The sequence below is a fragment of the Odocoileus virginianus genome, chromosome 14 (genome assembly GCF_023699985.2).
Source record: "Odocoileus virginianus isolate 20LAN1187 ecotype Illinois chromosome 14, Ovbor_1.2, whole genome shotgun sequence".
In the NCBI taxonomy this organism is placed as follows: Eukaryota; Metazoa; Chordata; class Mammalia; order Artiodactyla; family Cervidae; genus Odocoileus; species Odocoileus virginianus.
The window spans coordinates 31,504,293-31,528,754 of NC_069687.1; the positions used below are offsets into that span (position 1 = coordinate 31,504,293).

At 35.9% G+C, this 24,462-nt stretch overlaps 1 protein-coding gene across 5 annotated transcripts in view; it reads right to left on the minus strand.

The window, feature by feature from the left end:
* The window catches only part of RANBP3L (RAN binding protein 3 like), a 54,370-nt gene that overhangs the window by 2,119 nt on the left and 27,789 nt on the right, over positions 1 to 24,462 (minus strand). Inside the window, exons 5-14 of one of the 5 annotated variants that reach the window (XM_070476590.1) lie at positions 19,109 to 19,180; positions 18,244 to 18,383; positions 15,481 to 15,584; positions 14,312 to 14,396; positions 11,466 to 11,568; positions 10,980 to 11,110; positions 9,310 to 9,430; positions 7,431 to 7,573; positions 3,950 to 4,139; positions 5 to 906 (exon numbers count right to left, since the gene is read on the minus strand). In XM_070476590.1, coding sequence (XP_070332691.1) covers positions 833 to 906; positions 3,950 to 4,139; positions 7,431 to 7,573; positions 9,310 to 9,430; positions 10,980 to 11,110; positions 11,466 to 11,568; positions 14,312 to 14,396; positions 15,481 to 15,584; positions 18,244 to 18,383; positions 19,109 to 19,180 — 1,163 coding nt within the window. In that variant the 3' untranslated portion in view covers positions 5 to 832. Of the gene's footprint in view, positions 1 to 4; positions 907 to 950; positions 1,890 to 1,909; positions 2,248 to 3,949; positions 4,140 to 7,430; positions 7,574 to 9,309; positions 9,431 to 10,979; positions 11,111 to 11,465; positions 11,569 to 14,311; positions 14,397 to 15,480; positions 15,585 to 18,243; positions 18,384 to 19,108; positions 19,181 to 24,462 lie in introns of those variants that run through there. The other 4 variants (XM_020900511.2, XM_070476587.1, XM_070476586.1 and 1 more) reach the window with 4 other exon arrangements.

Below are 24,462 nucleotides of genomic sequence, written 5' to 3' on the forward strand. Positions count from 1 at the left end.
GGAAGAATAAATGAAAGTTAGATACTTTTAGTAGTTACAGAGTTACAGGGAAAGAGTAAACCTTGCAACAGTTGTAACATACTAGCTAAATTATAGTCTAAAAGAGTAATTCAAGTTTCATGTGCTAAGCTTTCAAGCCTGAGTTCAGATTTGACAACAAATGCACATATATAATTGCTTTTACTATTATATATGGCACTATAATAAAATAATGTAGCTTTTAAAAAAAAAGTATATTCAAATGTATATTTCCAAACGAATATTATTCTCCAACAAAGAAATGAAGCTGTTATGTTATTCCAAATATGTTTGTTTAGAACATTTTAAGAAATAATTTTGTAAGTGTGAATTATTTCTCATTATGGACTAAATGTTTGTGTTCTTTCAAAATTCATCTGTTGAAGGCTACTTACAATGTAGTGATATTTGGAGATGAGGCTTTAGGAGGTAATGAGGGTTAGAAGAGATTATGACAGTAGGGCCCTGGTCTAATGTGATCAGTGTTCTTATAAAAAGGGACACCAAAGAACTTGCTCTCTTTTTCTCCCCACTCACTCCCTGTTCTCCCACAAGAAAGTGGTCATTAGAGGTGGTAGATCCTACCAAGGTAACTCTACAAGCCAAGAGGAGAGGTCTCAGGATGAAACCAACCTGCCAGCATCTTGACTTTAGGCTTCCCAGCCTCTAAAACAGTGAAAAATAAATTTCTGTTGTCTAACTCACCCAATTTGTGGTATTTTGTTATGGAAGCTTGAGGAGATTAAGATGCCCTTAAAGGAGTATTGTTTAGGGGAGATAATCAGAAGTCATTTTGATGCCATGGGGTGATCAATCATACTGGATTGAAAAGTGACATGTGGCCATAAGTAGTGATGCTGATTTTCTTGTGTAACTCCTGAAGTGTCTCTGAAACACATCTCAAAGGAGAAGCATCAGAATTCTGTTGTGTGAAATTATTGAAATTACTGTGGCTTACCTTAATAATGGCATTTAAGAAAAAAATTAATTTGGCTACATATGATATATTTTTTTAAGTCTTTGTACAGCCACACCTACTAGAATATTAATGGAAATTTAATTATATAAGTAAAGCAAAGAACACATTAACATATTTCACTTTTTGTATACTTACTATTTTAATACATAGCTAATGTATTTTGCTCATTCCTTCAACAAAAATTGGATACTGACCTTGAGTCAAGCATATATTAAAGTGCAATAGACATAAATGCAAGAATAGATACTCTCTTTAAAAGAATTTACACCATGAATAAATAATCTTATAGAATTAGGGAATCCAAAGGTTAAATGCAAACATACATTTCCCAGAAGAAAAAACATGATAGAATAGCATGTTATCATGCAGTTATAATGTTTTTCAAAGAAATGACTCTGGAACTTTTGTAAAATATGTTTTATGGCTAGACAATATATTACTGAACAATAAATACCTTAGTGAGATATTTATCAAATCCAGCAATTTACAGTATTAAGTATTGTATCCATCAGTGTGATGAATAGTCCAAATTAGTAATCAAATATTATTCTAAATTAACTTCTTTTAAAATGATAAATTTTGAACTTTCATAGGCCATGTGTTTCTTAAAGTCTTCCATTTTCTTCACAATAATCAAAATATAAAACCTCATAATTACTATACTACATCAGAGAAACATTTTAATTGCAACAAATTATATTTCTTAAATTTTTCTGTTAAATCATTCAAGGAATGGAATGAATAGGATCTTCTCATTTAGTGATTAGGATGGTTTAGTTTTTTTCAGCAAGGTGATTTTTCTCAGTGAGGTGTTTTCTTTGCAGATGTTGTCATGTTCATAGCAGTAGTCATGAACAGGCAACTGACTGTCTGTGGGTCCACCTAGAAGAATCTGTGATATAAATTTAAAATTGAATATAACTGAACATGAATACTCATGAATATGCATGCTATCAAGGAAATGAAACATATAGAATCTGTATGTTTTAAGTAACATTTGGAAATGTTCCTAATTATAAATGTAATATTTTCATATAATTAAGCCTTCCCTTGATTCATGGACAACCAAGTTTAAAAATCCAGACATTTTATTGCTTCCATTACATTTAGCATTTATGTACAACACTTACTGGAGAAAGTGCTAAGTGAAAAGTTAGCAAGAAAAGATGGATTCATATGATTGACATTTACTTTCCCTTATTCCCATTGTTTCTCATTTTGTTTGAAGATAGTCACATATCACCCCTTTCCTGAAATGAAATATGGTAGAATATAGGATCTATTCATAAATATGACATCTGTTGATGAAATAATTTTGCCACTTAATTACAAGTTAACATTTTTAATTTATCAGTTCAGGCATTCAGTCATGTCCAACTCTTTGCAACCCCATGACTACTACAACCTGCCAGGCTCTGTCCATCACCAACTCCCGAATCCTGCTCAAACTCATGTCCATCGAGTTAGTGATGCCATCCAACCATCTCATCCTCTGTCATCCCCTTCTCCTGCCTTCAATCTTTCCCAGCATCAGGGTCTTTTCCAATGTGTCAGTTCTTTGCATCAGGTGGCCAAAGTTTTGGAGCTTTAACTTCAGCATCAGTCTTTCCAATGAATATTCAGGACTGATTTCCTTTAAGATGGGCTTCCCTGGTAACTCACCTAGTAAAGAATCTACCTGCAATGCAGGAGACCCCAGTTCAGTTCCTGGGTTGGGAAGATCCCCTGGAGAAGGGAATAGCTACCCACTCCAGTATGCTTGCCTGGAGAATTCCATGGACAGAGGAGCACGGCAGGTTACAATCCATGGGATCACAATCAGACACGACTGAGTGACTTTCACTTTTAATGGATACCAGCTCATTTTCTAATAGACCTCATTCTATAATGTTGACAATATAAATGTTATAATGATTTTAATTTACAAATTTTGTACAGTTAAAAAATAATTAAACCTTTTACTTGATAGTAACAAGAAAAGTCATATTCACTTAGTTCTTTGGCTCAGAGTCTAGCATGTTATGATCCTGCTCTGCATGCTTCATGTATTCTTCCTTTTGATTACATTTTTAGTATTAGGCCAAGGAAGCTATTTCATCAAGTTTTCACGTGTTCTTTGATAGATTCTTAAATTATGTATGATTAAAATAGCTTTAAGATTTAAATGATCAAAAACTGGGGAAATGCCTGCTAATATACTATTTTTGTAAGTCCTTTGTCAGTCCTCCTCAGAGCAAAATTCAGGGCTAAATGAAACTATTACTGAAAATACTTGGATGACTTTATTGGAATAGCTCTATCTGTATAATAAAGCTGGGCTTATTGTTTCCTTGACAAGGTTTTTCTCCAAGTATAATGATGGATTTTAGTTTTAAATTCACTCATCAGGACAAGCACTAAAATCTAAAAATCCATTAACCAGTGGTTCCACTGCCTGTTCAATTTACCAATCCTGGTGTAATTAAAGAAACAGCACTTTTTGCCCTACGTAAAGAAAGTCTTTGAGAATAAAACAGTCAAATTCCAAAAAGGGAATAAACAGGGTTTATCAGTGTTTCAAGCCAGATTTGCCTGTTGGCTCCATTACCAGTATTTATAATTTCTCTTATTATGGCCAATAATAGGAGAATGAGAACAAGTGAAGAGAAATATGAATATATGATTAGTTTCAGTGTAGCAATGGATACTTTACATTGTAAATATGGTTTTTTATGAGATGTATATGCACATGATATGCAGGTACTACAATTAGACTGACTTTTGGTGAAATCCCAACACAGGCCACTGTAGAAGTCTGATTTTCAGACCTGCTTCTCAGATCCAAACATCTAGGGCTCTAACCCCCACCACTTTGAACAGACAAGTTCCACTTTTTAAAAATCTGTATCTATAAAGGGCTGTGAATAAGATCTGCTTCTTAAACCTCAAACCAACAGAAGAAAAGTCCTTTACCTGATCTAGTTTTAGTAGCTTGGATGAGATCCTCTTCATCCTCATCACAGCTATCATAGTTAAACTGTTGGAGAACTGTCTCTGAATGGCTTTCAGTTTGATTTGCATCTGTCTGCTTGTCGAAGCTTCGAAGTGCAACAAGACGGTGATGGATGGCTGCATGCATACGTCCTGTGTCTTTGGCACCGGCCTACAAGAGGTAAATTAAATTTGTTAAGAATATAAGTAACTCAGTGATAGCCACACTTTACAAATTTGTAATCTTTCACTTTTAATAAGGAAAGAATTATATGGCATAAATCTAGAATGTAAATAACCCTAGAAACAAAAGGGTAAAGAGCCAATTCATCTTGAACCAAATTGAATCCTAACATAGATAATTTGATAAGAGGTCCCAATCTGTGCCTTTTAACTGAGAAAATGAAATTTTGTAATTTGAAGTTTATATTTGAATTTGTGTTAAGACCATTTTTCCTCCAAACTATGTTACAGTGTAGAAAATCAGAGAGTTAGAGGGGGGAAAAAAACTTTCATTTCCTTTACATCACTTGCTTAGACAGCCCTGAAAGCTGCATGTGGTGGTTTAGTCACTAAGTCACCTGCCAGGCTCTTCTGTCCATGGGATTTTCCAGTCAAGAATACTGGAGTGGATTGCCAGTTTCATCTCCAGGGTATACAGGGGATCTTCCTGACCCAGGGTTGGGACCAGGGCTTCCGGCATTGCAGGCAGATTCTTTACTGGCTCAGCCCCCAGGGAAGCAAGCTGCGCAGATCCACAGAAAGCTCATTCAAAGGGTCTATGATGTTCTACCATAAATACAGCAGAGGTCCTTGCTTTCTCTACTTTTCTATTTCTCCTTTTCAATACTTTTTCCATTTTTACTTTTACTATTAACATAAAAAATAATGGTGAGAATAGCATTGGTATAACATTTGCTGTTGTTATCTTTTATTTTTTTCAATCCTTATAATAAAACTGTAGGTTAATTATTTAACAATAATTTATCTGCTAATTTTTATATTAATGAAAGCATATAGTACATATATTAAATAAATACTTGTTTCGCTTTCCCCTTACAGATAAGAAAATTATGGCTCAGAAACGCACAGCTTGTCTGAGTCTACACAGCTAGTTGATGGATTGGCTGCGACTTGGTTTTCATCATCAAAGTCAACACTCCTTAAGGTAACATGTCAGTGGCTTACATTTTTGGATCTTTTCACAGTTTCAAAGAAAATCTGGGAAAAGTTTTCTCTTTGCTAATCCTTCGAAGAGCTACCAAATATTTCAAAGCCAAGGACTGAGGAGTGAACCAACTACATGCCAACTTTTTGGGAGAAGAGTCTTATAGTTTTTTGTTAGTATGTTATTAAGCTGCCTTAATTATTTGTAGGGAAAAAGTACAAATGAAATAAAATATTTTTGTGTCTCATATTGTATTAGATATATAGCAGGTGTTGAGTAAATATTTGTTGACTTTTCACTAATTTAATTTTTTATATTATGTACAAAGGTATAATTTTTCTTCAGTAAGTTAATTAACAAAAATTATTGAGAGAGCATTTGTAATTGAAACAAATACTGTTCTGCTGCCTTGATTTTTTTTTTTCATTAAAAGTTAAATATGTCTTTCACTGGTATAGAGTGTATATATACATATATATGCATATTGCCAAATTCATTCAGGTATTTTCATTCAAGAAATTCAGAACAAGAAGTAAAAGCACAATGATATGTATTTTTTGAACAACAAATTTCCAAAGCTTAAAAAAAATTTTCCAGGAAGTACCATAAGAAAATGCTAGTGAGAATAAAAATTGCTTCAGTATTTATAGAGATAAATTTGTCAAGACAGTCAAAACCTTTTCCCAAGAAAAATAACATGTATGTACATAGAGGATTCTTTGCAGAATTTATGATAATGAACACACTGTATTACCTAAGTATTTAGCAAAATGGAATTAGTGGAAATAATTATGGTATATAATAGAACAAATTATTTTCACCTGTAAAAGAATTCTTGAAGAATGGACTACAATTTAATAACAGAAAACACTCATTTTCATTGATAAATGAAAAAGTTACATATGTGTATTTCACAATCAAATGTTAGCTATTTAATCTTCTCCATCAGTTTATTAAGTACATTATTATTGTCTTCCATTGGTAGATGAGTAAAATCAGGTTGAGGAAGGCTAAATTACTTGTCTGAAAGTCATACAGTATGTATAATATGGTACACATGTATATATAAACATACCCACACATATATATATTATAATATAAATATATATTTTAAAACTAAAATATAATATGACCAAAATATTAATAGTGACCATCTCTAGGAGTGGAATTTTGGATGATTTTTATTGCATTTTGTTTGCTAATATCTAAAAATTACCCTACAGTTTAAAAAGTCAGAATGAGCCAGATATTGAGCAGCAGAATCTGGTCATAGTTTAATCTAATCTAATCATAGTCTCAGTATCAGACTTGGTCTCAGGCAGAGTGCTTTACCCACTCAAAGCCAGGGGCATCTGGTCTAGCAGAGTATCTAATATTATCTGCCTAAATGGTAAACAGGGTTTAGGCATTTTACTCTAAGATTTTAATACTCAACATCACTTATGCCTAACAGTGCACTAAAATCTTTGGTTTTTCACCAGTGGCCTCTTGCCAACTTTTTTTTTACCATTATTATGTGGAAGCCAGTTTACTTGTATCATCATCTTCTACCTGAGTCACTTGGATACTCAGGCTTCTCACATCTTCTGATACTCAGCATGTGGGGGATATCCACCCTTTTTTCTCACCTGACTCATGTCAGCTTTGTCTCTTTTGCCTGGATCTTATACTTGAGGTCAAGCATTCCTGCTGCCAGAATAGCTAAAGCAGTTGCAAACCTGTTACCTTGGAGATTGGCTCAAGTCCAGAATTGGAAATTGCTATTGGACTGGTTCTTTTAACTTGCTAGCCCTGTGTTTTTCCATTTCTCACTGGTTCCTTTCCAGTGATCTCAAAACCTCAATTTCAGCACACAGTGTAAGCATCGGGGTGTGGATTGTGCTGACCTCCTAGGAGCCAATCCTGACAGTAGTATCTCTGATGATTTAGTAAGACTGCTGACATAATTTTAACAGTAAAGAAAAATGGAGACATTTGACAGCATATACCAATACAGCTGTCTTAAGACCAGTACCAATTGACTACTTTAAAGTAGAGTTAATCTCTAAACTTCATATCAAATTTAGGTCTGGTATAGACTAGCATGCTGCAGTCCATGGGGTCGCAAAGAGTTGGACACGACTGAGCAACTGAACTGAACTGAATTGGACTGATTAGACTATAAACAACCATAATAAATGACTGATTTTTTGCCAGTGGTACAGGTTAGTATAATAAAATGGAAAAAAAATTAGTGACTGCAGAAATCTATAAATATAGTAGGATAATCCTCTATCACTGAAATTTGTCACTTACCTGAATTAAAAACACTTTGATGTTATAGTCTTCTAAATCGGTAGCTGTTATTTGTAAATTTTTGTGATTTGCTCTTTGAATCTGCATCTGAGCCCAGAGTTTGCTGTTGAGAATCAGCCTCAGGCTGCCTTGATTGCGCATAACTAAAATAGGAAGGTGAATTTATCAGGCTTTAGAACAGTTGATTCCTTAGCCTTTCAGAGGAATTTGCCATTATGAAAGCAAATAAATCTGGTAGTTGTTTTTCAGACTCTATTTTCATTACTAAATTGCAATTTAATTGACTAGATTATAATTTGGTTTCAAAACTGAGCTTTATTTTGTTGGAGGACTCTTTAGCTTAAGTGCTAAAAATGCTATATTCTTTCACTGTAATATTTTTAAATGGTTAAATTTTAGAATTCCATTGAGGACCTAATGATCAGAAGAATATTTACCCAAGAATTGCTCACAATGGAGAAAACGGAAACAAAATCTTGAAGCATTCAAAAAATGAAATTACTTAAATGATAGTACAGGTATTGAAGATATTATGACCTCATTAAGAATACTGAAGAAAGGTAATTATTAATGTAGAAAGATGACCATGGTATACTATATAAAAGAAAAAATCAGATTAGAGATGAATATAAACACCATGTATCACAAATTTTTCAGTGTTTTGTATACATTAGTAGTAGTGTTAGTCACTCAGTTGTGTCCAACTCTTTGCGACTCCATGGACTGTAGCCCGCCAGGCTCCTCTGTCCCTGGAATTCTCCAGGCAAGAATACTGGAGTGGATTGCTATGCCCTTCTCCAAGGGATCTTCCCAACCCTGGGATCAAACCCAGGTCCCCTGCATTGCAGGCAGATTTTTTACCCTTTGAGCCACCCAGGGAGCCCCACATTCATTGTATACAAAGTCCTTAAGAATATATTTTGTTAACAGAGGCTAGCTACTACAGGAAGACAGGCCTATGAGTAATTTAATTTTTTTTTCCTTTTTGTCAGTCAGTATTTTCTGTCTTCTGAATGGACATGTATCACCTGTATAGTTGTTTTTTTTTTTTTTTAAGTTGTTTTGTACATTTTTTGGCAGGTAGTGGAAAGAGAGAAATTAAACCAGAGTAGAAAACAACTAATACCTGCCTTGGGAATTATACTTAGGTCATTTAGAAACCTGTTTCCTTGTGATCCTACTCTCTTAGTCTGAATTCTATTCCTTTCTCCCTTCTTGAGCTTGATATCTGAATCTCAACAAATTCAGTTTGGACCTCTGAACAATGCCCAGTGTGTCTCTTGGATGCCAGAAACCTCCTCAACCTTGCAGTTTGGCTGACCAGATTCTGACCAACACTGCCTGCAGGATTCAGTAACCACACACCTTTATTTACTTGGAAATTGACCTTTCATCCCAACCCACATTCTGCACTTAAAACGCCAAGAATAAATTACAGGACAAATACTCTCTTTTAGAAAAACTATTCCACTTCAAAACTAAATCCATCATATTCCTTTAAATAATAATGAGATCACTATTTAGGTGTGTGTTGGGCTAGTCAAAGGTGCTTTATGTGCATTTTCTCACTGAATTCTCACACTCACTCACTAATTCATGGACTTCTGTTATCTGCATTTTTAACTGATGCAACTAGAGTAGAAGGAGATTAAGTAATTTATCCAAGGTCACTAGTTAGTGATGGAGCCAGACCTGGAACCTGTGTGGTCTGACATCAGAGCCTACTTTAAACAGGAAGCTCCTATAGTACCTTAAAAATAATATTGTGTTCAGCAGTCTAATCTACTGACACATAACACACCTCCAGAAAATGATGTGTAACTATATTGGAAAATCTTCCCTGAAAAATAGTGACTTGCTTTACAAAATGATTCCTTACTTAATCTTGACTGGAACGTTCCACAATCACTGCTTGCTGTGTCATTCAGTCTCAAAGCTCCTCTGCCCCTTTCAGTCCAGGATTGTGTTGTTTTGTTGAATATAAAAAGCTTGCAGTTGATCTAAAGGAAAAAAATTTTTTTTAATGTCAAAATATGAAACATTTTTCAAAGTGATTTCTTTCCTATGCTATAACACTTTTGTCTGATATCTTATCAGAATAGCCTTTGTTAATGATTTCTAAACCAGCTTTAAAATTTTATTTAGTTTCTAAAACAATACAATTTTTGAATAGTTCAAACATTAAAAAGCAAAAAGACGTACAAAATGAAAAGTAGCTCCACCAATACTAATTCCCATCTACCAACTTTCATCCCCTACAACAGTTGATCACTGTTGCTAAATATTTTGTTTATCCTTCTAGAGATATTTGTATGTATATACATGTCAATATGTATATATTTTCCTGTTTTTTTTCTATAACTGGTAGAATACATACATCTGCATCTTGCTTTTTCACTTAACGATTTATCTGTGTATACCAACTTTTAAATTAAAGTGTTATTTGAATCAGGTGATTTATCTGAAAATTAAGGAATCATGGAACTATTTGTGTGCTTTAAAAATTTTAATAAATATAACATCAGAACTTGGATGTGATACCACAGAGTACCATACTATAATTTAATGCTTACCAGTGGCTCTCAAATACTACTGCATACAAGAATCCCCTAGATGACTTGATAATAATATAGCATGTCAGGGCCTCACCTCAAGTGACTACTTCAGTGAATCTGGGATTAATCTGATCTGAGAGTTATGCTGTGAGACACACTTGTACAGTAAATATATCAGTAGATCAAGGGAGAAGAAAACAGGAATGAAGAGAGTTTGGGGTAAAGCAGATGGAGAAAGCCTAAGGGAAATCTGCGCTTTGTTGAACATGATTGAGGTATAGTAATTACATTTCATATGCCAAGACTGATAGCTACACCACTCATTGTTCAAATCCTGTTTGTGATACTATATACCACATCTTTGAAATTCTTGATTCATGTGCAATTCAAAACTTACTTAAAAGAACTTTTAGGATTAACAACAAGGTCCTACTATATAGCACAGAGAACTATAGTCAATATCCTGAGATAAACCATAATAGAAAAGAATGTAAAAAAGAAAGTGTATATATGTATGAGTCATTTTTCTATACAGCAGAAATTAGCTCAACATTGTAAACCAACTTTACTTCAATTTAAAAAAAGAGCTTTTAAAGGAAAAAGAAAATTTTTATTATCTTGAACTGAAATCAGTTTATCTCTCTGCATTTTTAACTTTCAGTGTAAATAGAATTTTAAACCATATGATAATAACTGATAATCAAGCTGACATGAAAAGTATAAAACACAGGTCTGCAGTTACTTTAAGACTGGGTCCTTGGCTGTCTTCTTTCTGAGGGACTAATATGAATGTAAAGCCAGTAATCCATTTTCCTGCAAGTTACACATACAAATGTAAGAATACAACAAAATGTTGGTTTAATATTTGAAAGCCTCAAACATTTTAATTTAAATAGCCAGGTCTTTATGAAAACTATACTTCTGCCTTTTTCTTTAAAGATGTCTCTGCTGAGGGTAACTTTATTCCAGAAAGAGCAATACACAATATACAGACCTCTAATACATTGTATTCTGCCTCCTCCCCAGTTATAACATCAATTTTCTCCAGCAAACATTTTGGTGATGGTTTAAAAGAGAAAGCAGTAGCTGATTCAATTAGGGATATATTTTCAATAGTGTCTGTTCCTAAGAGAAAATAGAGGGAAAGAACACATAAAATGCCCCATTTTATCCACTGTGAAAGTTCTTTTTTGCCCCTGTTAACATGCATGTCTCCTTAGCTTTTTATAACAATGAGTGTTTCCAAAAAATCAAACTGCTTGTGTTTAGGTATATCTCTTTAATGATCCCCCTATCATGAAGTGCAAAAATTATTAAGGCTTTTATATCATGTAACCAAATTTATATGCTTTAATCTTTACCAAAGATTCTAAACAATGGATTTTGGTTTTTTGTATTTTACAGATATTAAACAAATGACATGGAAAAACAGGAAATATACTAGTTGAATCAGATGTTTTACAAATGAAATAATTCTTACTTGAGTTTGGAGAGTTGATAGGAATTTTTAGAGTGAATTTGAATGGTTTTTCCTTGATGTATAAATCACTTTCGAGTTGAGGCTGAGTGAGTTTTTGAGTGCCCTGGGTGGAAGAAAAAGATGTATTGCTTAATTTTATCTCCATATATTTGCAGTAACCCAAGAGATACTTTTGTTCTTCTGTCTCAATATGGCAAACAAACCCAACAGCTCTGTTTTTGTTTTAGGATCCTCTTGTGCTGAACGGGAACTCCTCCCCATTGTTAGAAAATCTTGGTTCTGATCTAAGGAAACAATCTAGTTACCACCAGCCTACTTCAGGTGGCATCTAGTTCCAGGGACAACGGGAAACCTTTTAGAGACCCACAAGGAGGTAGCAGCTATTCCAAACTACCACTTCAAACTACCTGGTGCCTTGAAGGAAGTGCAACCAGTGTCACTTTTTCAAATTATTTCAGTATTCCCAACCGTCCATTCTTTCTATCCATTTAATGTAAAGAGTTAAAAAGTTGTCCAAAGACCCCACTGGCTGTCTCCTCAGATCATCATTACAGAATGAATCCCAACTTTTCCTCTGACACAGCAAACACTTTTAAGGCTGCACACCTGGGCTTTTGCACGTGTGTTGTAATCGACACCTGTGTGAAAAAAAGACCAAGTAATTGCCAGGACATTTACAACCTCCCACATGGTGCTTAGATAGCTCCCTGCAGAACAGGGAGAGTTGGAGGATACTTCAGAGCTTAGTTTTAAATCTTTTCCCTTATGAATTCAAGATTCTTTCATTTTATTTAACTGGGTCTCAAGATAACCTGTTAAAATTGGTAGAGATGGGTATAATTATTTCCATTTTAAGAAAACAGAAACTAAAGCACAGAAAATCTAATGACTCACTCTAAAAGCACATAACCGGCAAACAAATCAGGAGGCATCGTGGCCTTCAAATCATAGGGCCACAGGATTACAGGATTAACTAAAGGACAAACACAGGTGATCTCGTACAGCTCCTGCCATCCTAGAATGTTATCCACTTAAGAAGACAGGAAGCTCAGGTTCCTTTGTAAGTCAGCCTTGAAGTGCTCATAGGAAACGCACATAGGCACCTACCTCCTCATGCCAAATCCATAATCCCCATTGTCGTTCATTTGTACTGGTATATCTCTCTCTCTCTGTTTTAGACAATAGACAACTCCAGAGGACAGGGTCTTCCTTAGCTTTGTGTAACCAGGTGGTTTTCAATCCTGGCTGTACGCTCAAATCACCTGACATCTGACCTCACCCACAGAGATCCTGATCTAACCAGTTTTGGGAGGTGACCAGGCATAAAAAGTCCTCTGAATGCTCACCAGATGATTGTAATATGCCACCAAACTTGAGACCAGTGCCAATGCTTTATGTATCATAAAAACACAGACGGTGTGTTAACCATGTGTTAAGTGAGTCAAATGTTAAAGTTGATCCCATGAGGTCTGAAGAGTGTTGTATTTGTGTCTGTGATATCTTACAGAAGCTATGACTAATCTAGAATAAATGTGCTTAAATATACTGCCTGCAACTTCACTTTGGAAGTTGGTCCATTCTGGTTCAAATCCAAAGTTGAGGGTCATCAGCTCTAGGATTGCTGGAGCCAACCTTCATCTTGGGAGTGGCAGAAAGGCACTGCTAAGCTGAAGAGCTGTGATGATTCTCTTGGAATTGGGGTTGAGCCTGAGGCAGGTGTAGAATAAGCAAGATCTTAAAAGTGACTGGTTTGATTAAAATCTTGGAATAAACAGACCTCATGAGTTGGTCCTTTTGTTATTCTGAGTCATAGCACAGGTTTTAAAATCTGTGCATTCTCCATGGGATTCTTCATGTAGCTAATAGCCCTAAGACAAGATAGCATCCTTGTCTTATTTCAGCTAAGATTCTGGTCTGGATGAAAGTGCAAAGAGTATTAAGATGTGTTGGGCCAAATAAAACCATGGGCATATTTGCTCCACAGCTTCCATTAGGCTATATAATTCCCCACTGTGGATCATGCTCTGTTTTAGAAACATACCCTGTGGAGGACAAAGCAGCAACTGCCTCACACAGGAGGATTGTTGCTGAGTTGCTCAGTCGTGTCTGACTCTGCTGACCCCATGTACTGTACCCTGCCAGGCTCCTCTGTCCTTGGAGATTTCCAGGCAAGAATACTGCAGTAGGTTGCCATTTCCTCCTCCAGGGGATCTTCCTGTCCCAGGGATCAAACTCATGTCTCCTGCATTGGCAGGTGGATTCTTTACCACATGGGATGCCCCATGTAGGAGCATACTTAAGGAAGGTGGTAATAATAGTCAGGCGGTTCTACTTGGCAAATATACTCCCATAGGCAAGTAAAATACTACGATTCCCTCCTACAGCTAGCAAGAAAAAAATCTGTCAGTGTAAAAACTTGAAGGGGAAGGTTGTGATTAATGAGAAAAAAATGCAAATAATTTTAAATTCATCTTGTTATGGAAATGCTATTGAAAAACTATATTAAAATATCATGACCAGTTGAGCTTACTTAACTATTGCAGATAATTCTAGGATTTCCTTGGGTACCTTTGATTTAATGCAAATCAAAGAAGTATTTAATATTTCTTATCAGTAATAATGTTATAATTAGACAATTCCCTTCCTCTGTGGGTTCTTGTCTATTATTCTAACAACTAGAACTTGCTTCCCAGGAGAATCTTTCCAGTTAAAGATAGGAAAATGTGCCTTTGAACTCAGTAGTTAAAAAGTATGCTCCAGTTTAACATTGTTTTAATTAATTTGCCTTTAGAAATTAGAAGTTACAGCTCTCTATACAGTAACAGAAACATTTGCCAAAATCTTACCAAAACTCTTTCTACCATGTTTTCTCCAAAAACAAAATCAGAACTGCAGCTTTTCATAGAATATTTATCTTCATTTGGTTGACATCTACGGAAAAGAAATAAGCACTTGCTATTTCAAATGTAGTAGCAATGGATATAGCCATAGTAAACCTTAGTGAAATAATCAGATGATTTAATAGATTTATGTAAAGCATAAAAACATCTGCTAGCTTTTGCTTATTTGAAGTTAAAGAGAAATGAAGGAAAAAATGAGATAGGTACTTCTGATGATCAAAGTCAAAATATCTGACAGCTGTTACAACACTGGCCAAGACCAGTGCAGAGAGGCCGTGTGATCAGCCGGGGAGCTGCCCAGTCCTCATCTTTGTGCTTTTCCAGCACTGACTGTCTGGTCTCCAGTCTCCACTCTCCTCTTCCCCAACTAGCCAGTGTTTTTAGTGATGCAAGGTTTAAGGGTAACAGCAAAGCCGATCTCGCTTCTCAGTTACACTTGAGTGTGCAGTGATTTAGTTTGATTTTTACCTCCCAGAAACTTGAATGTTTAAAGTGTTTTGCATAACGACAAACTCAAAGACATGCAGCCCTCTGTCTGTTGGCAGACATGCTTCAGGATCCCTACTGCATCCACAGCATGCACCGTAGTTAAGTGCTGAGGTACCTGCATGGGCTCCAATCATGAGACCAGTATGTCCACAGCTAGTTGTATTCCTCTCTCCGATCAAACATGCCCCCATCACTGGCAATGCTATTAAATATTCATTTTCACTTTGCATATTTCTACTGCTTTCTTTGTTGTCTGTCCGATTTATGTTAATACCTAATAATGCCAGAAATAATTTAAAAGAGGGGAAAGAGAATACCAGGGGACGAGGAGGATTGAGTAGCCAGATATTTAATGCCTAACTAAATAAAAAGTTTAGCTCTACCTAATTGAGACATTCTTACCCAAGTCAATGAGACAGTAGGGACAATCCAATACCAGGATGATAATATATAAATATTAGAGACATTTTTAAAAGCATTTTAAACTTGTATTTTATAAAATCTCCTTTCAAGCAGAAATCTTAGCAGTTTGTCTGTACAATGTCAGAAAATTATTTTCCATAAATAATTTATTGACAAAAGAAAGAAAATGAAAGAACATTTCTATTCCCTCATCGTTAACTTACCGTAGTGATGTAGTACCTAAAGCATTCTGGTTAGTAGACAGCTGGATTGAAATTCTGGCACTTGGTAAGTTTTCACTTAGCAAATAGGAGTTCCCCTCATAAATCTGAAAGAAAAAAAGTCCATCAAAAAGTTCATTTAAACTGCCTTACTATATATATAAAAGCATTAGATAAGGAAACAATAGCTATAGTTAAATGAATAGAAAACTTACTATGTTCAAGTACAGTCCTAAACATCTTCTATACACTATCTCATATACTCCGCAAAACAACTCTCTATACTTTGTACTTCTCTTATCCGCACTTCAGGTGAGCAGACTGACCTAATAATCTTAGATAATGGCCGGAACTGGGCAATCAGATGGGGGCTGACATTGGAGCATGGGTCTGCCTAAAACCACTAACATTCAGAAATCCCACCTTCTTTTGTTACTTTTACCATTTTAGGCAGTGGGCTTAAATCTCATTTCCAGACTAGTAAATATGTATTTCAGGACTATTTAGCCCATGGAAACCTCTAAGAGCTTCACCATCGTTGCCACCCAAAGTGAGAGGAAATTCCTTCTCTTCCTCTAGAAACTTTTGGTAATTTAATCAGTTATTCCATCTGCTGTGTATATACAAATGCACCTTATCTGCATTAATGCGTAAATGAAGGAGTGTGCAGTTTTAGAACTGGAAGGAACCCAGTTATCTGATCTGGTGTCCTCAGTGTCTGTGGACACATCCCTTCCTCCACCAGGAATTTTCAAAGATGTTGCAAGGACGTCTTGTCTTTAAATAGGGTTGTTTCCACTTTAATTTTATATCAATCAAAAATAATTTTGAGTAGTTTTCCATATATAACAGACTTTGAGAGCTGAGAAATGTGTGTCAAGAGAGTATGTGTCATCGGTTAGCAAAGAATGAAGTATATGCTTATGACTCAGTCACTCAGATGATTTATCTCTCAACCAAAATGGTAGTTTTAAACTCTATAGGTTTCTTGGAATAGTTTTTTAGGAATATATTATTTGTTATATACAATAACTAACCACTGATTAATGACAGAATGAAAGAAAATTGCTCTAATTTTGAAATACAACTTTAAAAGGAACATAAAAATAAGGATTCTATAAAATTTACCTGGAGATCATTTTCACTGTATCTATACATTATATCATTGTGTCAGAATTCTGACATAGTGTCTTATACATAGCTTACCTTTAGGTCTTCAAAAATCATCATTAAACAGAGAAAATTCAGTGATGGGCATATCCAATTAGACTTCTCACCAATTAGGAATAAATTCTATTCATGCCCTTAATAAGTTATTTGAGAAGAAATTTTTGCAAATGATAGTCTAGAAATTTCTCTAATGTTTTATTATTGAGGAAGAAAATACAGGAAATATGTTAATAAATTTTATTTTAAAACCATGCCATGCAAGATCTTAAAAAATCATGCCAAGGAATAAATATTAATCAGCTTTTGATATAGTGTGTAAGTAAAAATTTTCATCTATAATTTATAGAACATGCTATTCCAAAATCAAATGCAATATAACATTTCAGAAATTAGTCAACACATCATAGGTTTTCTTATACACTTTAAAACAAATTAAACAACATGCATCACTTTTAAAATAGGTAAATAATTTATATAATATGGTGATTATTATACTTAAATGAAAATATTTAATAATATACTGATTTAAAATTTTTTAATATTTTAACTTAAAATCACATATATCACATAAATGATGAAATGATTTTTAAAATTCACAATGAGTCTCATAAAATCATAGCTTACAAAGAAAAAAATTGGAAATATAAAAATGTTGGCAAATGCCGACCAGATTCAACTCCCTCACTTCACTGATGAAAAACAGAAGGTTGGGACTTTGTCTAAGAATGTAAACACAGTAGATAGTGGTAGAGGTAGAATTAGTACTGATCTGATTTTTTTCAATGACTTGACTAAATGATTGGTATTTTAACACTTCCAGGTGTCACTGTTCTCATGTTCAGTCTGGGAAAACAAAACCAAACTTGATCAACCCTCAATAGTTTAGCTGGAAGCAACTGACTGGTGGAATAACTCAAATTCCAACCTGTCGAGCTGGCATCCCTCTCCTCTCAAGGATCTGCTTCTGGAAGACACAGAACTATAGCAACAGAATATCCCCAACCCTTATCTGTATGATGTTAGTAAAGTGAGTATCTCCTTGGAAAGGCCCACGAGGAGCGATTCAGATGGAAGAGAAATTGGTTTCTGTCTCCAGGAGCCTCCCAAGCCCTCCCAGTTACACTGTGGAGATAGTTCCTTGCTCCTGTTCTCTGTGAAGATGGGCTGGAGCGGATCCATGGTGTGATCTAAACTGGCAAAGCCACACCAGCATGTCTACCAGTTGGGGATACAAAAAAAAAAATTCATTTCCGTTTTCTGATTTCTGACTTCTGGCCCCTGCCACCTCACTGCTCCCCTATTCTCATGTGGGGTCAGTGCCCCAGATCAAGACCCCAAGTGGCCCCACCACACAGAACTCATCTTTACAGCTTAGGAGAGACCACAAGACTTGCTCCTGGGAACAACCCTCCAATTTAGGAGGACAAGTTTAGTACAGTCACTGAGGGCTCCTGGCTATCTTGTCCAGCTTTTCTTCCAGCCTGGTAGCTGCTTCAGCATCAAGTAGCCCCTAATTCTGGATGTGGGGACCCACAACAACCTATCAAAAGAAGGATGGGAAATTGAGATCACTCCTACCGTAGGAGGTTTTCTTACCTTACTTTTGTTTTTTTCTTTAACCTTACAGGATTCCAACACATTGTGTCCAAATGATTTTCTCACTTTTATGTACCCTTGAGCTTGAGGAGGCTGCAAAATAGCAGGTCTTAGAACAAGCTCAGAATGTTTCACAGGACCTTAAAAGAACAGAATTAAAGGGTCAATGTATCTTTAGTGAAATAATTTTTCTTTCAATTTCTTACTAATTTAATGCTTACTTTCTAAAGTCATGATTAAATGAAGGGTTAATGTCAATTGCCGCTGCTGCTGCTAAGTCGCTTCAGTCATGTCCAACTCTGTGCGACCCCATAAACGGCAGCCCACCAGGCTCCTCTGTCCCTGGGATTCTCCAGGCAAGAATACTGGAGTGGGTTGCCATTTCCTTCTTCAATGCACGCATGCATGCTAAGTCACTTCAGCCGTGTCCGACTCTGTGCGACCGTATGGACTGCAGTCCACCAGGCTCCTCTGTCCACGGGATTCTCTGGGTAAGAATACTGGAGTGGGTTGCCATTTCCTTCTCCATAATGTCAACTAATAGCCAATCAAAATAGTCAAAATAGCCAGTGAGTTGCCTGGTTCTGTCTTCCTGACTAACTTTTACCCAATAGACCTGGGTTCAATCCCTGGGTTGGGAAGATCCCCTGGAGAAGGGAAAGGTTACCCACTCCAGTATTCTGGCCTGGAGAATTCCATGGACTACAGTCCATATGGTTGCAAAGAGTCAAACACGACAGAGTAACTTTTAGTTCACTTTCAATTTGATCATGGGACTTTGCTTACTAAATATATTCCTTCATGTTTTGTCACTCAACCTTGAAATTGACATTTCAAGTTTCATGTAATAAAGGAAGCTACATACCTTGTTCTGCACTGTTCAGATCAGCATGCCTTTGCACAGAGTTTGATGTCATAAAAACATTGTTTTTCTTCACTGTAAAAAATATTTAGAAAATTTTAAACCTGTGAACAAGTTTCTGTTTTCACAGTCTTGTACTGAACTCACCAGTAGATGTCGCTGTTGGCACTAATCATGCCCGCGCTGATTTCTACTAAAAAGTGTAAAAGCAAGATGAGCTTTGCTGCAGTCTTTTTACTCTCAGAAAATAAGTGAAAATTAAGTCACTAATGAAATAGACATTCTTCAGAATCATGAAATCGAGTACTGAGAGAAATTCTACAGATAATAAAATCCTAATTGATAGTGAACCATCTATGTGCATTAATATATATTTCTTACAAAATGTTATAAAACTGTTAATAAATTCTGTCCCTTCCCCACTCTTTAATGATACCTGAAGAGAGAAGTAAAGATGACCATTATGCTAGGTTATCAATGCGAACTGATGGGTTAAGACTGTGGTCTTGGCTGCAAGAATAGAATTACAGGCATACCAAAGAGATGTTGCTGATTGTGTTCCAGACCACTTTAATAAAGTGAGTGGCACAATAAATTGAGTCACACACTCACTTCATTGGTTTCCCAGTGCATATAAAAGTTACATTTACACTATACCGTAGTCTACTAAGTGTGCAACAGCAATATATGTAATTTAATTTAAAATACTTTATTGCTATGAAAAGCAATATACCTACATTTAAAATGCTTTATCCCTGAAAAATGCTAAGCATCATCTGAACTTTCAGCAAGTCATAATGTTTCTGCTGGTGGAGAGTCTTGCTTTGATGTCAATGGCTGCTAATTGATCCGAGTGGTGATTGCTGAAGGCTGGGGTGGCTGTGGCAGCTTCTTAAAATAACAATGACGTTTTCATCAATTCACTTTTCCTTTCATGAATGATTTCACTGTAGCATGCAGTGCTGGTTGATTACCTTTTAGTCACAGAACTTCTTTCAAAATTAGAGTCAATCCTCTCAAGCCCTCCTGCTTTATGAATATTACGTTTATGTCCCTTGTTGTCATTTCAACAGTCTTTGCAGCACCTTCACCAGGAGTAGATTCTGTCTCAGGTAACAACTTTCTTTACTCGTCCATAAGAAGCAACTCCTCATCTCTCAGGTTTCATCCTGAGATAGCAGCAATTCAGTCACACATTCAGGCTCCACTTCTAATTTAGTCCTCTTTCTATTTCCACCACATCTGCAGTTACTTCCTCCCCTAAAGTCCTGAACACCTCAAAGTCATCTGTAAGGACTGTAATCAACTTCTTTTAAACTCCTGTTAATGTTGATATTTTGATCTCTTTCCTTGAATCATAAATGTTCTTAATGGTGCCGAGAATGGTGAATGCTTTCCAGGTTTTCAAGTGCCTTTGTCCAGGTCCATCAGAGGAATCACTGTCTATGGCAGCAAAAAGCTTACAAAATGTACATGTCAAATAGTTAGATTTGAAAGTCAAAATGAATCCTTGATCCATGGGCTGCAGAATAAATGCTGTGTTCTGTCTCTGTCTATGCTCAGTTGATCAGACATGTCCACTCTTAGGGACCTCATGGACTGTAGCCTGCCAGGTTCCTCTGTCCATGGGATTTCCCAGGCAAGAATACTGGAGTGGGTTGCCATTTCCTCCTCCAGGAGATCTTCCCAATCCAGGGACTGAACTCGCATCTCCTATGTCTCTTGTATTGGCAGGCAGATTCTTTACTGACCACTGAGCTGCCTGGGAAGGTCAAATGTTGTGTTAGCAGGCATGAAAACAACATTAATCTCACTGTACATGTCCATCAGAACTCTTGGGTGACCAGATACATTGTCAATGAACAGTAATATTTTGAAAGGAATCTTTTTCTGAGCAGTGGGTTGCAATGGTGGGCTTAAAGTACTCATCAAATCATGTTGTAAACAGATGTGCTAACATCCAGGCTTTGTAGTTCCATTTATAGAGCACACAGAGTAGATTTATCATAATTCTTGGTGGCCCTAAATTTTCAGAATGGTAAATAAGCATTGGCTTCTATTCAACGTCTCCAGCTGCATTAGTCCCTAACAAGAGAGTCAGCCTATCCTTTGAAACTTTGAAGTCAGGCATTGACTTCTCTCTAGCTATGAACGTGCTAGATGGCATCTACTTCCAGTATAAGGTTGTCTCATCTACATTGAAAATCTGTGGTTTAGCTTAGCCACCTTCTTTAGTGATCTTAGCTAGATCATCTGGATAACTTGCTGCAGCTTCTACATCAGCACTTGCTGCTTCACCTTGTACTATGATGTCATAGAGACAGCTTCTTTCCTTAAACCACATGAACCAGCCTCTGCTAGCTTCAGACTTTTCTTCTGCAGCTTCCTCGGCTCTCTCAGCCTATACAGAACTGAGAAGAGTCAAGGCCTTGCTTTGGATTAGGCTTTGGCTTGAGGAAATATTGTGGCTGGTTGGATCTTCTATCCAGACCACTCGATCTTCTTCATATCAGCAATAAGTCTGTTTCACCTTCTTATCATTTATGTGTTCAGTGGAGAAGCATTTTCAATTTCCTTTGGGGAGTTTTCCTTTGCATTTACACGTTTGCTAACCATTCAGTGCAGGAGCCCTAGCTTTTGACCTATCTTGGCTTTAGACATTCTTCCCTCACTAAACTTAATCATTTCTAACTTTTGATTTAAAGTGAGAGACATGCAACTCTTTCTTTCACTTGAATACTTAGAGGCCACTGTAAGGCTATTGATTGGCCTAATTTCAATATTGTTTTATCTCATAAAATAGGGAGGCCTGAAGACAGTGAGAGAGATGGCGGAAGGGACTAGCTGGTAGAGCAGTCAGAACACACACATTTATTAAATTTGCCATCTTACATAAGAACAGTTTAAAGTGCCCCCCCCAAATTACTATTACAGTAGTAACATCTAAGATCACTGATCACAGATCACCATAAAAAGTATAATAATACTGAAAATTTTGGAATACTGCAAGAATTACCAAAATGTGACACAGAGACACAGGTGAGCAGAAGCTTTTAGAAAATGAAGCCCATAGGCTTGCTTGAGGTGCGGTTGCCACAAACTTTCAATCTGTAAAAAATGTAATATCTGTGAAGCTCAATAAAACGAGGTATGCCTGTACTACAAATCTCAAAGAGATTACCTCTTGGTGGCAAATTGCAAAGATAGCAGCCTTTGAGAATTGGATTAATGGAGATGAGAAAAGAATAAGAATTGCTTTTTTGAAGTGTTATGATGTTATATACGTTGGGGTACAATTGCTTCTCTAATTCAAAGTTCAGTTACCTGGTTTTTATGATCTTTATTTCTTCCCAGGTGGCTCAGTAGTAAAGACTCCGCCTACCAGTGCAGGAGACCCAGGAGAAGTGAGTTTAATCCCTGGGTCAGAAAGATCCCCTGGAGAAGGAAATGGCAACCCACTCCAGCATTCTTCCCTGAAAAATCCCAGTGAACAGAGGAGCCTGGGGGGCTACAGTCCATGGGGTCACAAAGAATCAGACATAACTGTGTGACTGAGCACACACACACACACACACGTGCATGATCTTTATAATTGAAAAATAACATTGAATGAACCATTTAATTGTACTATTTGTCTCCTTCCAACACCACCAACATTCTGCACAACATAGAATGTGATGGTGCTTGGTAATATTTTATTCATCCTTTTCATGTGTGTGTCTGATTTTTAGAAAATGAATTGAAGTGATTATCCAGATAATTTAAAGTCATCTCTTTGCTTTATGCACAAATAGCACCAAAACAAATCCTCTGGCATTAGAACCCCTATTCCTCTTAATGTCTATAACTTGTCAGGCAGGTATAGATGGGGCTTATTGAACTAGGACCTCTCTCTTCTGTATCTGAAAGGTGTCTGACATATTGATGCACAGTCACACTTGGCATTGTTAATAAGAATACAAATTCATTAGTTTCATGTGATTCCTGGGTAGAATCCCTTAAAAGAAAGTGAATAGTTTGTATTTTCTATTTCTTGTGGAAAAGCTTAACTTGGAAAAAGCAGTTTGCTGTTCAGTAAAAACAAAAATATGAAAGACTTCAAATCTTATTTCTTTTGGAACTAATGACAATGAGACTTTAATTTTTCATTTGATACCTTCAGGTGCTATATGAATCTGTTACTAAGGGTGTTTTTTTTTTTAATATAAAGATTAAATAGGTTTTACAACAATGTGAATATACTTAATGCTTCTGAACTGCACACTTTCAAAAAAAAGACCAAAAAAAATCATAATCCTGACATAGAGCATGTTTCAATCATTTCAAATATTTTATTATGATAAAATAGTTTTACTTAGCAAAGCATTATAATTTAAATAAAAAGAAGTAATATTTTAATTAGTGAAAAATTCAAAAGGAATGATATCCTAAACTTAAGAATATAAATTTAAAGCATAAAATTTAGAATGAGAATCTAAGCATCACTATATATTTTGAGTACTACAAATATTATAAACCATTTAAATGGACAATAATAAGAAAAATAAAGCAGGTTATTTTATAGGGCTGCATTATGTAAGAGAATGTTACCATAATCATGAAACCCTAAAGAACATTATCAAGTTTAAATTTTCTACCAAAAATAAACAGATACTGTGTGGATTTGTGGGGCTAGAATTCAGAAGGTATTCATCCATGCGTACTTTGCTAAGACCCCTAGTTTATTTGCCACTAAAATGTCAATGTTTTGCAGTAGCTGAAAAAGAAAGCTTATCATGAGTGAGAATGGATCTTGAAAAGTCACAGTGTCAGACTTGAGGTTCTAAGAAGTTCTTTATTATCTGGCCCAGAAGGAGGGAAGGTTGGAAGGTCCGGAAAGGATGACAGTGTTAGTCACTTCTGGGACAAGGGTGATGCTAAAAACAGATTGCAAGCTGAAGTCAATAGGGTTTTGTTTATCTTTTCATTTGGATTTTTGTTGTTTTGGAAAATTTTCTTTATCATCAGTTTAGAAAAAACTTTGTATTTTTATTGATTAAAAATAGTGTGCCTCTGGTGAGGATGATATCAATTCCGTAAATATTTGCATGCTCATCATGTATGAGACCCTCTGTCAGGCAGGAAGATGACCTCAAGGAGCTCTCAGTGGAGGAGACAGACATGCATTTAAACAGTTGCATAGCAAGAAGAGGGCCTGTGATGCATCATAATCGGAGTCACCAGAATGCTTGGAGTGTAGAAGAGAGGCTAACCAAGTTACTGATTTATTCAAAACACAGCATATGATAAAGCTCTTAGGGAAAAAAAAGTGTCTTTTTAAAAGGCAGACATCTGTTTAAGGAGATGCTTGCTGCTGC